Genomic DNA, 19,200 nt, shown 5'->3' with positions numbered 1-19,200 from the left:
GGTGCAGCTGACCCGACTGATGGGTAATCAGATCTGGTACTGGGTCCAGATGCCAAGGCTGCTCCAAAAGGTAACGATGAAGAAAGGGGAACCATATCTGTCGAGACCAGTAAGGGGCAATGAGGATCATAGTCACTCTCAAAGCGATGGCTTTCTGAATTAGTTGAGGTATCAATGGAAAGGAGGGAAAGGCATACAGAAGTCCCCGGGGCCAATCGTGGACTAGAGCATCTCTGGTGGGATGGCCTGGTAACGGGAAGAGCGTGAAGAAGTCTTGACACTTGCTGTTTTGGGGAGTAGCAAAAAGATCGCAGCAAGGATGGCCCCATCTTAGAAATACCTCTTCTAGAACTGATGACTTTAGAGACCACTCGTGTGGCATGAGAAGTGCTCTGCTCAACCTGTCTGCAATGACGTTGGATTTCCCGGGATGTGCATCGCCAGAAAACGTTGAGAAGAGATCGCCCATTGCCAAAGTCTGAGTGCTTCTCGACATAAAGGGTATGATCTGGTTCCGCCTTGTTTGTTGATGTACCACACCACGGACATGTTGTCCATTTGAATTGCAATAGTCCCTATGGGAAGAGAGTCGTGAAGGGCTTGCAACGCTAAAAGCACTGCTCTCATCTCTAGGACATTTATGTGCAAGTGGCACTCGAAGGGTTGCCATGTGCCCTGGACTGTCCTGCCCTGATAATGCCCCCCCCACCCGATCAGGGAGGCATCTGTTGTCAACGTGGCAACTGGAGGGGGGAGAATGAAGGGTCTTCCTAGAAGAAGTTGAGGTGACGTGACCCACCAAGATAGTTGGTTCTTGCATACTTGAGTTATCAGTATGGTATGGGACATTGGGAGTCGTTGAAAGGACCATTGGGTAAAGAGCATCCACTGGAGGATCCTCATGTAAAGGTGAGCTAAGGGGAGAAGAGGAATAGCTGCCGCCATGAGTCCTAGTACCTTTAACACCAGTCTGGCTTTGACTTTGACCAAATGCAACAGAAGGGAAACTTGGTTCCGAATGTCTAAAACCCTCTGCTCTGTGAGTGTTGCTGAAAGAGTCTGCGTATCTAATTTGGCGCCTATGAAAGTAATAGACTGACAAGGCGACAAGGCAGATTTTTCGAAATTTATTGATATGCCTAGAGCTTGACAGGTTTGCATGGTGAAATTTCTGGATAGTAGAAGCTGATGCCTGGTGGTGGCCGTAAGGAGCCAATCATCCAGATATGGAAACACCTGGAATCCCTGGCGCCTCAAGTGAGCCGTGATCACTGCCATGCATTTGGTGAACACTCGGGGGGGCTGTAGTGAGACCAAAGGGCAGGGCTCTGAACTGGTAGTGACTGGCTCCCAGCCTGAAGCGGAGATATCTCCTGGAGCGTCGGTTCATTTTGATGTGATAGTACGTGTCCTGAAGATCTATAGAGCACATCCAATTGTCCTGACCCAAGAAGGGTAGGATGGACTGTAGCGTGACCATCCGGAATTTTGTTTTCTTGACAAACTTGTTTAAATGACTGAGATCTAGAATGGGCCTCCAGTCCCCTGTTTTTTTTGGTACCAAAAAGAATTTGGAGTAGATTCCGGATCCTTGCTGGTCTGCTGGGACTGGTTGGATGACTCTTTTTAATAGCAGCTTTGAAACTTCCAATGCTGCTTTTTCCCTTAGACCGGGTGGAACATCTGGAAGGGATTTTTTTGGTTGAGTTGGAATGTGAATAAAGGGAATTTTGTAACCCTCGGATATGATCGACTGTACCCATTTGTCTTGAGTTAAGGAAAGCCAGGCTTCTGGGTACAGTGATAATCTTCCCCCGACTGCCTCCGAAGGCGGACAGCCGGGCAGCCCCTCAGGGGTGCTGAAAGGGTTTGTCAGAGAACACCTCTCTGCTACCCTGGTTTTGTGGACCTCCTCTGCCTCTGGGGCGGCGTCGATTATTGTTCCCCCCTCTGCCTCTAGAGGGGAATCGACCCTGTGCGTCAGATGAGACTCCCTGAGATTGTTTCCGAAACCACATCTTCCCTCCCCTCTGACCTTTGGGATAGGGTCTAGAAGGGGTGGAAAAACGGACTCCTACGGCAGAGAGAGTCTTACCTTCCACCTCGCACCTGGTCAATGTATCCTTCACCTGTGGACCAAACAAAGATGATCCGTCAAAGGGGGAGTTGGTGAAGGACGCCTTGAAAGGGTCCGCAAAGTTGCACAGTCGCATCCAGGCGTGCCTTCGTAAGGCAATGCCTGTGCCTGCAGATCTACTCGCTCCATCTGCTGCGTATGAAACCAGTCGCATGGAGGAGTTCACTATTGAATTTAGGGTTGCCAACTGGGAGTTCATTGTGTCTTTGAACCCCTCAGCTGTAGGATCCTTCATCAGTTCACCCATATCCTTGAGTAAATCTCTTTGGAGACGGGTGAAGTTGCATAAGTAGTTCAGCGACGCAGAAAAGGTCGCTGATGAAAACATCCGCTTGCCGTACCTGTCCATGGTCCTAGATTCTTTATTAGGAGGATGGACAGGAACAGAAGGATCAGCTAGTTCCTTCTTTGTGGCCGCAGCCACCACCATGGCATCAACCGGGACACCTTTGGAAAGAAACTGTTTGTCTGAGGGAGCAGTGATAAATTTGGATGGTCTCCTCGGGTGGGTTCCACTGAGTCAGAAGCCGTCCAAGCCTTCCTTGCCACCACTTCCATAAGGGGTCAAAGGGAGGGACACCCAGGAGGTAGAGGCGAGAACCAAACGCCTCAAGATACACTGACTCATCCTCCAAGGGTTAAGGGCTGGCCAATTTCCCCTCTGTTTGAGTATTTCTAGGATGTCCGCAAAGGAGACATCCTCAGAGGGGGAACGGGGGGACCCTTCGGATTCCTCCAAGTCAGTGTCAGAGGTGATAGACTCAGGGAGTCAATGTGCTTCCTCTTGCACTGCCTCTTCCTAGGGGGATCCCCTGCAGGGCCAGGAGAGACCTCGAAGAGGAGGAAATTCCCAATGGGGAAACTTGAGGAGTTGGTTCTCTATGGTGTGAGACAAGGGGTGAGCAGAAATCTCCGCAGGCACTGTAGAAGGAGGAGCTGATGGAACCGACTGCGGGCAGAACCCGGTTCTAGCACGCCCGCATGACCTCGAAGGCATCCCTGTCAGGCAAGGTCCGAGGCCCTCGCCCGAAGAGACAAGGACCCTCCCGCACTGACAGGGACGGCTCGCCGATGTCGGAGCCGAACTCACCAGCCAAAGCCCGAGAGGGAGAGCGGGTCAGACAAGGGTCCGATGCCACTCGCCTCGAGCCGACGAGGGAAGCTCGGCACCGAGATCCTCCAAAGAGGAGATCGGAGCGATGACGGAGCCGAAACGATGGTATCGGATCCGGCACCGACAGTGATGGGTCCAACAGCCTTGGCTCGAACTCAAGGAGTCGGAGGAGGAATATAATGAGGGACGGGAATAGCCAATGACTGATGAGTCGGGCTATGGAGCATTTGGGCCAGTGCCTCGGACTTAAGAAGTCTACTCACCACCCTCTGCAAGTCATGGTCTGACAACCTGGAAGACCGAGAGGAACGTGATTTGTGGCTCCGCTCCGAAAGGAGAGGAGATCCTGGTGCCGAGTGTACGGAACCGATTGAGGGGGACCTGGATCTCTTCCTGTAAGATGGCTCCGATAATGGTATCGGAGCCGATGGAGACTTGCTAGCTTCGGCTCCAGCCGGAGCCGAAATAATAGTAAAGGTAGATCCTATGGAAGGGGATCTTGATCTCTTTTTAGAATGTGGCTCCGATAGTATTGGAGCCGATGAAGCCTTAACAGCCTCGGCTCCAGCCGGAGCCGAGGTAATAGTTTTAGGCCCAAGAACATCGGCTCCGGCCGGAGCCGATGTCGGAACCTGCTTCGACATTTCTACAGTCGACTCAGGAGCAGGAGTCGACTGTTTAGAAGCCTTAGAAGGTTTTCCTGAACTGGACTGAGTCAGGGGGCCTTCAGGCTTTAACAAACCCCTTAAAATGAGTTTGTTTTTGCGCTCCTGCAGGACTCGAGGGCTGAAACCATGGCAGACAGCACACGAGTCCTGCAGGTGCACAGGCCCCAGGCAATACACAAGAAGTGTGACCGTCTGTCAGAGACATTTTCTGACAGCACGAGTCACACTTCTTGAAGCCTGAGACCTTTTCTTTAGACATCGAAGGTAATGCCTGACAACAACAAAAACAGACACACCCTGAATAAAAAAGTTATTTAACTAATAAGTAAAGGCTAAAGGCCACAAACACACACACACACACAAAAGCCCTTATTGTACAAAAAAAAGGGAAGACTAAATTTAGTCACTAAAGGACTGGGGGAAGGGAAGGGGCCGAAGGCCTAAAGATAAGGGGAGAAGGGGGAAATAAATATACTCGACAAAGAAGAGGGTCGAGAGATCTAATATCTAAATTAAACTAAAAGGGGCTATATATACTCACAAAAAACTAGTTTTATAAGTACCAAAAAGGTAAAAGTTAAACCAACCTGCCTGAGCCGGTAGAAGAGCACCTCGTCAGCTATAGCGGCAAACGAGATCTGAGTAGTTACCGCCTAGCATTGTGGGATATAGGGGAGCCTCGAGCCGGTGGAATTAGCTCTCGAGCTTTTAGTATTGCCGAGTCGGAGCCGAGGATCGGCTCCGAACCCATCCAGCAAGAATGAAGGCGAGATTGACAACTTAACATTATTGCTCGCAATGTGCAACTTAAAAAGTGCAAATGACAAACACAGTTTTCTTCAGCAGCATCAAAAGTTTTACCTGATGCCATGTATCAGTTTCTAAGTCACTTGAGTTTTGAAATATTAAGTACATATGGAAATATTGTTTATTTTCATAATTACTAACAAACAGCTATCAATATTTCAATTACAGTGTGATATAAATGGACACTGGCAATGAATTTTCCTGTCTCTCACCACAGTACTTAACACCATACCCTTCAACAACATGTGAATCTCCCAATTATGAAAGTATGATTTTTAATATGAAAATATGAATAACAAGTGGCAAACAGTAGTTAACTTCTCCACTGCAGGATATCCTAGATTAACGGTGTTAGTGTCATTAATAAATCCTTATTCTTTCTAATATTGCTTATTATTACCTGGTAAGTCATTTAGTTAAAGAAGCCATATCCAAAAAAAGATCTGGACCCATTAATAAGCTATGGGTGTTAAATGGAAGTGTACAAAAGAAGTGCTATAGGCTTGAGAGAGTTAAACTCGATTATCTTACGTTCATATTAGGGCATTATCCTCAGAGAAGGTAGAACACTGCTCAATGTTATGCACATATCAACCTGGGATGCATAGTCCAAGAGCTCCACTATGTCTCTCTTCATATAGTCCAGACAGGTATGTCTTAGATCATTTATACACACATGTGCAATGACAAAGTCATACTGATAATTAGAAGTTATGTACTCACCATAACGCTCCATCTGAGTAGGTGTATTCATTTGTCTGCAACCTGTGGGTTATGGATCTGATATCGGATCCGAACCAGCATGGTTTACCAGCTATGGATCCAAGCTCTCAGCTCCTCCCCTCACCCATAATGCCCTGCTCTACCCTCATGACCTCAGATTGAGTTTGCCAACAGCAAGAACACCCTGAAAAGGGTAACACAACATATGCAGGAAACTGAAAGGCCAGGGGGACAGGAGGGCAGGATGATTGCAGACAAATGAATACACCTACTCAGATGGAAAGTTATGGTGAGTACATAACTTCTAAATCTGAAGTAGGAGATTCATTTGTCTGCAACCTGTGGGACAGAGTCCCCAGCTACCTGAATCTTGGGCGCCATCATGGAAGGATATTCCGAGCACCTGAGCCAAAGGATGCTCTACCCCTAGATGCAAGATCCAACTTGTAGTGGGAAATAAAAGTATGAGATGAAGCCCACGTGGCTGCTGCACAAATATCATCTAGAGGAATCCTAGCCTTAAAGGCTGCCGAGGTAGAGACTGACCGGGTTGAATGGGCATGTACACCCTCCAGTGCGGGCCTTCCTGAAGCTTGATAAGCCAATAAGATACATTGTGAAATCCAGCGAGATAGTGTGACTTTAGAAATTGGTTTGCCTAAATTAAATTTAGCAAAGGAAATGAACAACTGGTCGGATTGCCTATGACCAGCTGTCCTGTTTAGATAAAATCTAAGTTGCCTGTGAACATCTAAGGAGTGAAGCTTGTATTCACCTTTGTTTTCATATTTAGGAAAGAAGACAGGGAGGTTAATGGATTGATTAATGTTTGCTTCAGAAGCTACTTTAGGAAGAAAGGACGGGTTGGTCCTGAGGTAAACACGGTCCGGATGAAAGACCAAGTAAGGAGGTTTAGCTGATAATGCTTGGAGCTCTGAAACTCTCTTGGCCGAAGTAATGGCTACTAAGAAGGCAGTCTTGAATGACAAGAATTTCAGATCTACCGTAGCCGCCGGTTCGAAGGGGGGGGGGTGGTCAAGGCCTGGAGAACTAAGGAGAGGTCCCAAGGAGGAACCGCTTGTTTTACAGGGGGCCTGAGAAGAAAGGTACCTTTAAGAAAAATTTTACACAACTTGGCCGACATCAGAGGATTGGAGTCATGACCAATGTGATAATGTGAAATTGCCGCAAGTTGTACTTTGACCGTGGAACTGCTGGCACCATCGTTAAAAAGAGTGGTTAAGAATCAAGCACCAAAGGGAGAGGAACTGTGAAGGGGTTCAGGCCTTGCCGCTCTGCCCACAAAGAAAACCGTTTCCACTTGCTACGGTAGACTTTCCTAGTGGATGGCTTATGAGCTGCCACCAGGATCGCCTTAACAGGGGACGAAATATCGGGAGTCCTGATCAAGAGTGGAACTGGAGCAGCCAAGCGATCAGCTTCAGGTTGTCCAGGTTCGGAGGAGATAAGCGGGATGGATGAGATATCAGATCCGGAATGGGATCTAGAATCCAAGGAGGATTCACAGAGTGAGACCTTAGGAAGGGGAACCAGATCTGTCGAGGCCAAAACGGAGCAATGAGAATCATTCTGCACCCCAACCGAGAGGCTTTCTGAAGAACTTGGAGCATCAGAGGCAAGGGGGGATAAGCATAAAGAAGACTGGGTGGCCAAGCATGCACCAGAGCGTCTCTTGGGGAACCTCCTGGAGGAGGTATCAGAGCGAAAAACTGTCGCACTTGGTGTTTGAGGGAGAGGCAAAAAGATCGCAAGAAGGAGTTCCCCACCGTGCGAATATGCGTTCCACTACTTGAGTATTGAGAGACCACTCGTAAGGGGTGAGAATGGTGCGACTGAGCTTGTCCGCCAGGATGTTGGACCGACCGGAATGTGCTATGAGAAAGCGGTTGGTGGAGATTGCCCATTCCCAAACTCTCATGGCTTCTCGACAAAGAGGGTAAGACCTGGTTCCTCCTTGCTTGTTGATATACCAGACAACCGACATGTTGTCCGATTGAATCGCAATTGTTCCCAAGGGAAGAAAGGCCTGAAGTGCTAGCAACGCTAAGAGCACTGCTCTTATCTCTAGAACGTTGATATGCAGTAAGGTCTCTGAATCGCTCCACGTGCCTTGGACGGTCCGCCTGCAAATGCCCCCACCCGAGGCGGGAGGCATCCGTGGTCACCGTGGCGAGAGGGGAAGAAGCACAAAATGGGCGGCCTCCGTGGAGATCTGGAGAGTGAAGCCACCACAGGAGGGACCACTTGCAAGCCTTGCTGATCGCAATGGGATGATGCATAGGAAGAGCAAGATACGGCCACTGTACTAGGAGTGTCCACTGGAGGATGCGCATATTGAACCTGGTGAGAGGAAGAAGTGCTATAGCAGCCGCCATGGACCCTAGAGCCCTCAGGACCAACTCCGCCGGAACTGAGCGAGTGGAGAATGGCCCGCACCTGGAGTTGCAGATTTTGAACTCTGTCCGCAGTGAGGAAGGCTTTTAAACTCCTTGTGTCTAACCTGGCACCTATAAAATCTATGAACTGCGTGGGTGCTAGGTTGGATTTTTTTTGTGTTTATAGTGATGCCCAGACGGGGAGCAAGATGGAGAAAGGAGTCTCGCCAATAGTAGTAGATGCCTTGTTGGGGCGGTAAGGAGCCAGTCGTCCAGGTAGGGAAAGACCTGTACCCCCTGAAGCCTCAGGTGGGCCGCTACCACTGCTAATACTTTGGTGAACACCCTGGGGGCTGTGGTGAGACCAAAGGGAAGGACCCGGAACTGGTAGTGACTGGCTCCCAGCCGGAAGCGGAGAAACCTCCTGGAGCGCCTGTCCATTAGTATATGGTAGCACGCATCCAGTGATTTTCTCCCAGAAGGGGGAGAATAGACTGCAGAGTGACCATTCGGAACTTCTCCTTGGGAACTGCCAGGTTCAAGAGAGAAAGGTCTAAAATTGGTCTTAGATCCCCCGTCTTTTTTGGCACTAAAAAGAACCTGGAGTAGAACCCTGATCCGATCTGGTCTGGGGGGATGGGCTGGATGGCTCTTTTCTTTAGCAGATGGCCAATTTCTGCCAAAGCGGCCTCCCATTGACCGGGTGGAACGTCGGGGAGGGACTTCAATTTTGGCAAGTGACGAAAGGGGATACGGTATCCTCTGGATATGATCTGGAGAACCTAGCAGTCTGATGTTATGGACTCCCATGCCGCTAGGTGCTCCGAAAAACGTCCCCCGACTGCCTCCAGAGTGGAGCAGCCGGGCAACCCCTCAGGGTTGCTGCGCGGGCCGTTCAGAGAAGGGTTCTCTGGACCCGAAGTTCCTGGGAGCCCCTCTGCCTCTAGGGCGGCGTCCTCCCTGTCCTCCTCTGCCACGGAAGGACTGGTTGTCCGGAGCAGGCTGGGATTGCTGCGACTTCGAACCACATCTTCTTCTGACCCTTTTGGTTCCTAGAATAGGGCCTCTGGGGTGCAGAGAAGCGGATTCCGACGGCAGACAGCGTCTTCCCGTCCTTCTCGCTCTGGGTCAAAGTGTCGTGAACAGTTTTGCCAAAGAGGGCAGAACCATCGAAGGGGGCATTCGCAAATGACGCTTTGAAGGGCTCTGAGAAATCGCAATGACGGAGCCAGGCCTGACGTCTAGTAACTAGACCTGCCCCTGCGGCTCTAGCGGCGCCTTCCGTAGCATGGGAGAGTAGCCGCATAGAGGTATTGGTAACGGACCTGAGAGTGGCCATGCGGGTGGAGTGCAGCACTTTGTCCTCCTCCAACATGGACTCTGGGGGGGATGCAGCGTATTCTTTAATAAGATCGCGCTGCATCCTAATCACATGTGCCAAATAGTTCAGCGCCCTTACCGAGAAGGTCGCTGAACTAAACATCCGCTTCCCCAAGCGGTCCATCATCCGAGACTCCTTGCTCGGGGGATGGACTGAGGGACTCTCCTGAGCAAGTTCCCTCTTGGTGGCCCGCCAACATGGCATCTACCGGAGGCCCCTTACTCCAATGGGCACGGTCAGCCAGGGGACTGAGGATCCGGTTGGGCCTTTAGGGATTGGCTCCATGGTGTCCGGTTCCTTCCACGCCCTGGTGGTAATGAGGTCCACCAGGGGGTCGGCAGGAGGGGACACCCAAGAGGTAGACGGGCCCTCTACAAATGCCTCCAAGAACACGGACTCGTCCGAGGAAGACTTGGGGGCAGACCACCCCCCCCTTATGCGGAGCATTTCCATGATGTCTCCAAATGAGACATCCTCGGGGTGACCGTGGGGAGCCTTCCCTTCCTCCAAATCCGTGTCTTCCGTGAGAGACTCGGGAGTCAATGTGCCTCCTTTTGCACATATGCTTGCGAGGAACATCCTCTGGGGGCTGTCAGAGGACTCCTCAAACAGTAACCTGTTCCAGGGAACGGCTTGGGGCACAGGAGCGGGCTGTCCCAAGGGCCGGATGGTGGAAGCCTGACCCAGTGCAGAGGGAGCGCGGGACAGAGCTGAAACAAGTGCCGGGGGTCCGGAGACCCTCAACAGGGCCCTCTCCACTACATCAAAAGCCGAAGGGAGCCGACCTCGACCAAAGGATCCGACAATCGGCTCCCCTCGGATCCGAGGAGTGGATCGAGCCGGCGCCGCGCGGATCCGGGACAGTGCGCCCGACACAGACGGCACCGAAGGAGCACTGATCCCCGGATCCGAAGCTCGGATCCAGGCTCTGAGGGGTCGGTTCCGATGCACTCGGGGGCGGGGTGGGATCCGAAGTACCAAGTACTATTGGTGCCGCCCCACCCCGCCCGGCTGCTCGGCTCCAACTGCTCCGAACCCGGGTAGCGGGTGGGAGAAGGAGCAATTGGTTTGAAAAAGGGGGTCGAGCTCCCCCCCCAGAGGGGGGGGAGGCAAGAGCACTCCCATCTGCATCTGGGCCTGGATGAACCTTCTCATCATCCGGTCCAGATCAGCGTCCGACAGCCTATAAGTTGATCTCGACGAGGCTACCGAGGTAGGCCTTGAGTGCCTCCTCGATAGCCTCGACGGAGATCGGGTCTCCTCCTCCTCAGGTCCCGGTGAAAAACACGCTGGAGACCGGAGCCGAGGAGGGAGAGCCAGCAGACAAGGAGGCCGGGGGAGAAGCCCGCTTCGCTGGCGGGGCCGAAACAGAGGTCTTGGCCCGCCGCTTATAGTGCTTCTCCCTCCGGTCCTTCTTCCTAGCTTCCCTCTCCTCCGAACCACTACAGGGAGGTTGAGTCCCAGGAGGAGGGGGAGCCGGAGAGGGGACAACCGTGGTAACGGTTACCCCCGAAGGAGCGGAGGCCGGAGCCGAGTCCGGCGGCAAAAGACCCGCCAAGACAAGCTTGGACCTCCGCTCCTTCAATGCCCTGGGGTTGAACCCTGCACAAATGGAACATCCAGATGTGAGGTGTTCAACCCCCAGGCATCTAACACACCGAGTGTGGCCATCAGCTGGGGAAAGCTTATGGCCACACTCGGAGCACTTTGAAAATACAGCTTTGGGCTGCTCAGACATCCCAAAAGCAAACAAACAGGGTTACTAAAACTAGTTAAAGTAAAGTAACAACCACTCACAGGCCCAAACACACACTACGCTACCAGCGAGGGGAGGGATAGTAAAATTAAATTTTAAAAGACTAAAAGTATAATAATATAAGAGGGAAACCTACACTTTCACACAACTTTCACACAAAACTTTCAAAATTAAGCACTTTAAGACTAGAAATTTCACTTAGCTGGAGAGCTGGAAAAACACAATCTGGTCACCATGCGCGGCAAATGAGATCTGAGGTCATGAGGGTAGAGCAGGGCATTATGGGTGAGGGGAGGAGCTGAGAGCTTGGATCCATAGCTGGTAAACCATGCCGGTTCGGATCCGATATCGGATCCATAACCCACAGTTGCAGACAAATGAATCTACTACTTCAGATCTGCAGTTCAGTGACCTGAGGGTGTGCATGATCTGGTGGATCATGGACCCTGATAGGCAACTGACCATGACCCAGTCCTTGCTCAGTTTACTGAGTGGAATTGTGTGTGTCTCACGATGGAATTACTTATGACTAAAACATTAAATGTAGAAGTCAGCTTTTCAGGTTACCACTCACTAAAAATTATAAGAAAGATAAGAATCATGCTTCACTTCTTAACAGGACAGATCTCACATCACTTTGTTTTACGTTATCACCTTACTTTCTTCTACCGGACTCAAAATAAAACCAATCAACCAGTAAATAAAGTGAAGCAGTGCTTGATTTGGAGAGGGGAAGACATGTAAATCACTGTAGCACAATGCGCAGCCAAACATTTTAATGCAGGCCTCAATGCATACTAAGGTATGAAGATGAATGTGAAGTGTTCTTACTGGAAAAACTTTTGCTGCATACCCTGAAATGGATTCAAAATTAAGGAAGGAATTAAAAGAATACAAGGGTCAAAATGGGGAAATCAGTGGTGGTGGACACCTGTTAATCAGTTCGACTGGGGAACGTTTGAAAATAAAAAAAATAAATAAATAAACAGAATGAAGTCCTCTTACATAACAGTTTTAAGTAGTTTTATGAATAAAAAAAAATCACTGACTATGGGGCACAAAGCATTTAAAAATATTTTCTAGCCTGTCAGGTAATAGTTCTCGACTACTGACTCTCCAAATCTTTTTCAGACTGTTTTATACTTTTCATAAACATGCCAGAAAGGGGACTTACCTGGTTCCTAAAGGACTCAGGCTGGATTGGATCCTCAGCTGCCAGGGAGACACTGCTGAGTAAGATGAACAGCAGAATGATATTTGTGAAGGTGGTAGCATTGACAATTCTATGGCACAGTACTCGTATTCTGAAAGGCAAAAATGAAGACCTCAGGTCAGTTCCTTCCAAGACATTCTTAGAAAGCCCTTTGATTTAAATGCCTCCAAAGGTTTTAGATCTGTGTGAAAATTTCCTGACTTTACTCTTCAAAGACCAGTTCCCGGTATAAGTCACATGGTGCTGTCATGTATCTAACAAGCTGTTAATTAACTAACAGATTTTTGCTTTTTAAGTCAGTACTTCTAAAGAGGCATGCAACAAAATGGAAGTAAGAGGAGGTGCCAAATAAAGATGGATTTATAAAGGTTACCACACTGTGTACACTTTCTGAATTCAAGAACAGCTCTATCACAATATTTCTGTTGTGTATTCACTCATAAAGGTTACACTAAATGTACACATAGTGTATACACTTTGAGGTAACCTTTATGAATCTGGCCTATAATGTACACTTTGAGGTAACCTTTATGAATCTGGCCTATAATGTACACTTTGGGGCTACCTTTATGAATCTGGCCTATAATGTACACTTTGAGGTAACCTTTATGAATCTGGCCTATAATGTACACTTTGGGGCAACCTTTATGAATCTGGCCTATAATGTACACTTTGAGGTAACCTTTATGAATCTGGCCTATAATGTACACTTTGAGGTAACCTTTATGAATCTGGCCTATAATGTACACTTTGAGGTAACCTTTATGAATCTGGCCTATAATGTACACTTTGAGGTAACCTTTATGAATCTGGCCTATAATGTACACTTTGAGGTAACCTTTATGAATCTGGCCTATAATGTACACTTTGAGGTAACCTTTATGAATCTGGCCTATAATGTACACTTTGAGGTAACCTTTATGAATCCTGCCTAAAGGATATGCTGCTGTGATATAGAACTTAAAAAGGAACTATGAGTGGACAGAGTTTTAGTAAATTTTCAAAAACCTAAATAAAGAACTTACATTGCTATATATTATGTTACAGTATGTATATTATGCTGAAAGCACTTATGTTACTGCCTTCTTTTTCAAGCACTCACATAACAATTTAGTCAAACAGAAAATGTGTGTACTCATCATGTTTCTTCATGGTTAAAAGAGACTACAAAAAAAGCAGAAATGACCAGTGATATATGTTCACTTATCTTAAACTCAGCAAAATACCTCAGTGTCATGTGAATGTGAGGCACACAACCTTTTGTCCAAGCTGGCATCCTCTATGTCAGAATTAAAGAGCATGTCACCACCTCAAATAATAATGCTTTCTTTAATTAAACCTAGATACCCTCTTGAAACAAATACAACTGAATCTGATTAATTTTATCATAAATTATTTTAGTTATATTTATTACTTTCCAAATATAATATAATATAAAGATCAAGGTCACTGATTTTCCTTTGTTTCTGGGAAAATACCAGAAAATCATAAATTTGGAATGACATAAATTTGTCTCCAGATCTAAAGTTTTAAGGTGTAGATCATGTATTTTTTGTTCAGATATATCATTCTGTTGTAATATATATATATATATATACATACATATATATATATATATATATATATATATATGTGTGTGTGTGTGTATATATATATATATATATATATATATATATATATATATATATATATATATATATATATATATATATAGTCTACTACTGGAGATCAAAATTACACTATTTCGAAATACGATAGTAGTGTCCCACTAACGAGAAAGTGCACTTCAACGAAAGTGCACTTTGCGAAACTCACTAAGTCGAAAGGGACATTTCCTGCACTGTGGTGCGGTAGTGACGGACCTTAGGGTTAGGGCTTGGGTTAAGGATAGTGGATAGCTAGTAGGGCTATTCACTATCCTTAACCCAAGCCCTAACCCTAAGGTCCGTGACTACCGCACCACAGTACAGGAAATAGGTCCGTAACTACTGCTCAGTGGAAGAAATACAATTTCCTGCACTGTGGTGCGGTAGTCACAGACCTTAGGGTTAGGGCTTGGGTTAAGGATAGTGGATAGCTAGTAGGGCTATCCACTATCCATTACCCAAGCCCTAACCCTTTGTTCATTCTAGTGACTTTCGCGAAAGTGCACTTTCATTGAAGTGCACTTTCGCGTTAGTGGGATACTACTATCGTATTTCGAAACAGTATCATTTCGATCTACGGTAGTAGACCCATATATATATATATATATATATATATATATATATATATATACAGTTATATATCTATATTTATCTATCTATCTATATACATATATATATATATATATATATATATATATATATATATATATATATATAAATAAATATGTGTGTGTGTGTGTGTGTATATATATATATATATATATATATATATATATATATATATATATATATATATCTTACACAACGAAATGTATAAAGAAATCATGGTAATGCCCAGAAATTACATAGCCCGTACTGAAAACAGGCTCTGCTTTGCCATTTTTACGAGCCAATCAAAAATGGCTGTGTGGAGCCTCTTCTGTTCAATGCAGAACAGCGGGCTATTCCGCACTGAACAGAAGAGCCTCTGCTTTGCCATTTTTGTTTGGCTCATATGCCAGCATACAAGCCATTCAAAAATCACAAAGCGAGCCACTTCAACTCAATGCAGAGCTTTAGCAACAACAGCTTATAACTCATAAAACTCTTCTTGCAGAGGTCAGAGCAATGAGTAAACAAAAGTTATGTAATTACCATAATGACAGATCCGTGCTGTCTCATTTTCTTCAGGTTGAACCTTTGGGATAACAGATCTGAGCAGACTGGACCTCGGCAACTTCTTCTAAAGCTGTGGATCAGAGTCTCTGACTCGTCCCCTAATGTTAATTCCCCCCTCCTCTCTACTAAATTACTTCAGATCGACTTTGCTGTCTTACACCTAGAACAACTGATTCTCTTCCATGACTGAAGAAACCTTTAGGTGTCAGAGCTGGAGGACATGCTAATACCACAGAAGGCATAAAAGCAATTTTAACAGACAGGATTTTAGGTGTCAGTGCAAAAACTGGAAGTGGGGAGGGTTGTTGAACCTGATGAAAATGAGACAACATGGACTTACTGTTATGGTAAGTACAGGTATGCACCGCTTAATGTCTGAGATAGGTTTTATCCCATAGAACGTTAACTGTTGTGGATGTTAAGTGCACACCCTATACTTTGTATTGTGCTTTGCTTACTGTCCATCTGGAGAGCAACTGATAGCATTTACATCCGTTTAGTACAGTATGGACGTAAATGTGGTCAGCACATGTGCGAAAGGACATTAACCAGTACACACCTGCATATTACTCTCATATTTGATGTCTATTTTCATTCAATTCAACCTTTGGGACAGATTCTTAATCTGCAAAGGGCAGCTGGGTGGTATCAGGGAAGGATATTCCTAAGAACAGTGGTACCAAACGATGAATGTGTACTAAATACACATCCACTCTGTAATGAGACACAGAGGTGTGAACCATTGACCATGTTGCTGCTACAAAAATGTCATCAGTGGGAACTCTCTTTATGAATGCCAAACAAATAGCTATTGCTCTTGTGGAATGGGCTTTTGGTTTCATTTGTAGGGATAAATCCCAGTCATTAAAAACATAAGAAATGCAGTCTGACTGCCATATGGAAATTGTGACTTCTGATATGCTTTTTCCCAATTTTGCTTTAAAAAAGAATATGAATAGTTGATGTGATTTTGCGATATGCTTGGTTTGATATAAACGGAATGTGAGCTGTCTGTAAACAATTAATGTATGTAGTATATATTTCCCTTTGTGTGAGGAACTGAGTAAGAAGAACAGCAAACTAATTGCCTGATTCACATTTAATTCAGATGTCTGCCTCGGTAGGACAGAGCTGGCTGAGTTAATGGCTTTGTGGGTTTGGACCAACAGTTTATACTAATTGCTTGATTCACATTTAATTCAGATGTCTGCCTTGGTAGGACAGAACAATTTGTTCTCAACTCTAGTCTATCTTTACGGAACATGAGGTGTGGTGGTTTGCAAGATAGTGCTTGTATTTCAAAAATCCATCTATGGATACAATTGCAACAAGAAAAATGGTCTTTCATGAAAGATACTTGAAATCTACTGAAACTGCTGGTTCAGAGTTTTTTGGGGGGGGTTAAGGCTTGAAGCATGATAGTGATGTTTCATGGGGGAGCTGGATCCCTGAGTAAGAAAGCACCCCTTAGAAAGGCTTTGGAGATTTTAAGACAGACTATACAAGAGTCATTATGCCCTGTGTGAAAATTTGATATGGCAGTCATCTGCACCTTGATAAGGGAGAAACTAGATCCTTTCTGAAAATGTTTTGACAGGAAAGCTAAGATCAGTTGAAAAGAACTGATAAAAGTGGCTAATCCTCTTGAAGTAGCCCAAATAGAAAATCTTTTCCATTTGGTTTGATAAATCTTTTTGGTAAAATGTTTCTGAGAAGAAGAAATAATAGGGACCACCAAAGAGGAAAGACTGGCATCTCCAGCTATTGTCAGACTTGCAGGAAACATGAAGTTAAGTTTAGGGCTTCTATTAATTGCTAGGTATAGCCTGCATAATAACAATAAGATAGATATACAAACGTCGATAATTCATTTATAACAAAACTATATTCCCATTACAAACTCATGGAAATAATACACCTAAAATACTGGAACTGATGTTTAACATTATTAATGGCTCTTTAAAAGGCACATCATTTATTTCCTTAAGCTATAAAACCATTAGATCTGATTTCAGCTTTATAGATGCCTCTTACTGGGATTATTCTACTAAAATAAATAAAGAACAATTCACTACAAACAATAAAAAAAAAAAAAAAAAAAAAACTCCTCCTAAGATCAATAGAAAAAACAACCATCTCCCCCTAATGGAAGATATACACTTGGAAATGTCTCCATGGGAGTTACTTCACACCACAAAGAATTGCATAAATGTATAAAAGAATGATATGAAATGCGGAGACGTAAAGCAGCAGATGCAGATTGGTATCATATGATTGTTGCATGTACAATGTTATCTCTATTTTGGAGTGAATTCAGAAATTTCTGCAAAGCCTTACGGAAAGACAATTGTATACTTTCTATTTCTGTTATTCTATTCAATGTTTCGATGCCAGAAGTTATACCCAAGACTCAAATGCATATACTATGGTCAATTATTGCAGTTGCAAGGAAAGTTGTAACAAAAAAATTGGAAAACAAACTCTCCACTCTCCTTTAAAAATGAATTCATTTATTTAGCCACAGCACTATGTGATAATGAAATCTCTAATATAAAGCTCAAAACAAAAAACTTAACACACAAATGAATTGCTTGGGAAAAGTTACATTTATCATTTTATTTGTCAGTAATGCAAAGCTTCTTAGTAATTATTCATGTAGCTATATATTGTTGGAGCTTTTCTCCCAGGGCCTCCACTAAAAACGGTCTCCCCGAGCCCAGTGGATCTCGCTGGTCATCAAACTGGAATAAATAAATAAATAAATAAAATAAAATGTTTTACTTATTTCCTGAACATATACAAATGTCTAACTTTGTTATGGACACTGTATATAGTTTGTTTGTAATATGTTACTATTGTTATTGTTATTGTTCTTATTAAAAATAAAAAAACATTGTTGAAAAAAAAGTTTAGGGCTTCTAGATCCAGTACAGGCAGTCTGGATGGGTGACTCAGTAGATTCAGACTGGGATCCAACACCCAAGGAGGATTTTTCAAATGAGGCCAATGGAAGGGAAACCAAACCTGCTGGTGCCAAAACACTGCACTAAGGATCACTTTGGTTTGGCACCTTTTGACTGTCTGAATACATTTTGTCAAGACTGGAATTGGGGGGAAGGTGTAATGAAGACCCAAGCGCCAAATCCCTTGGTGACCATGTCTGTGAAGGGATTAGGGCAAAGTAACTGCTGCACTTGTTGTTCAGGTATAAGGCAAAGAGGTTGCAGCAAGGCTGGCCCCAATGGCTGAAAACTTTTCTTGCCACTGTCAAGTTGACGGACCTCTTAACAGGCAATAAAATGAATCTGCTCAGTTTGTCCATGAGAACACTGATGTCCCCGGGATGTGCACTGCTACCAGAAAACAATGGGAAGACATCACCCATTGCCAAATTCTTATGGCCTCCCAGCAAAGTGGATAGGATCATGTTTCCTCTTGTTTGCTGATGTACCAGACCACTACCACGTTGTTTATCGGGATGGAAATCACACCCTTGGGAATGAGCTCTTGAAAAACCTGTAATGTTAGGAGGACCGCTCTCATCTGAGAGACACTGATGTGAAGGTTGGCCACTAGGGGTGACCAAGCACCTTGAACCATCTTCCCCATGAAATGCTCCCCCAACCCTAGAAGGGAAGCATTCATGGTTACTGTGGTCCAGAGGATTGGGGGACAAAAAAGGTCTTCCTTCTGTTAGTGACAGGGATGTTGTCCACCATTTGATATGATCTCTGTAACCCTGTGTGAGATGAATGTTGGCATGGAGGGGTGCAGCCTTTGCAAACATGGGACTGAAGGAGTCCACTGTAATACTCTAAGGTGCTATCTCAACAGGAGAACTAATATGATGGTAAAGGCCATCAAACCTAAGGGATGAAGAATCAACCTTGTTTGAGGAAGAAGAAGCTGAATTACTTGAGAGGCCATTGTCATAAGGATAGCACTCTGGCATCTGGAATCCTGGTAATTTGAAGAACTGTGTTGATGTGACATCCTATAAACTCTTTTTGTTGCATGGGAGACAGTTGGGTTTTTGTTTGACTGATTATGACTCCCAGTAGCTATCTAAGGCAAAAGAGTAGTTCTTCCTGTTCTTGTAACAGCAGATCCCTGGAAATAGCAGTTAGGAGACAATTGTCTAAGTGAGGGAAGACCTGGATCAATTGCAGTCAGAGATAAGCTGCTACCACTGCCACAACCT

At 45.4% G+C, this 19,200-nt stretch overlaps 1 protein-coding gene across 3 annotated transcripts in view; it reads right to left on the bottom strand.

Moving 5' to 3' along the window:
* CACNA1S (calcium voltage-gated channel subunit alpha1 S) overlaps positions 1-19,200 on the bottom strand; it is a 3,469,037-nt gene that overhangs the window by 1,976,156 nt on the left and 1,473,681 nt on the right. For all 3 annotated transcript variants that reach the window (XM_044076603.1, XM_044076604.1, XM_044076605.1), the window contains one exon: positions 12,157-12,286. In XM_044076603.1, the coding sequence (XP_043932538.1) occupies positions 12,157-12,286 (130 nt within the window). The remainder of the gene's footprint in view (positions 1-12,156; positions 12,287-19,200) is intronic.

The sequence above is a fragment of the Protopterus annectens genome, chromosome 7.part0 (genome assembly GCF_019279795.1).
Source record: "Protopterus annectens isolate FY-2018-M chromosome 7.part0, PAN1.0, whole genome shotgun sequence".
Classification (NCBI taxonomy): domain Eukaryota; kingdom Metazoa; phylum Chordata; order Ceratodontiformes; family Protopteridae; genus Protopterus; species Protopterus annectens.
The sequence above is the reverse complement of the archived record's forward strand: the minus strand, read 5'-3'. Positions and strand labels throughout refer to the sequence as shown.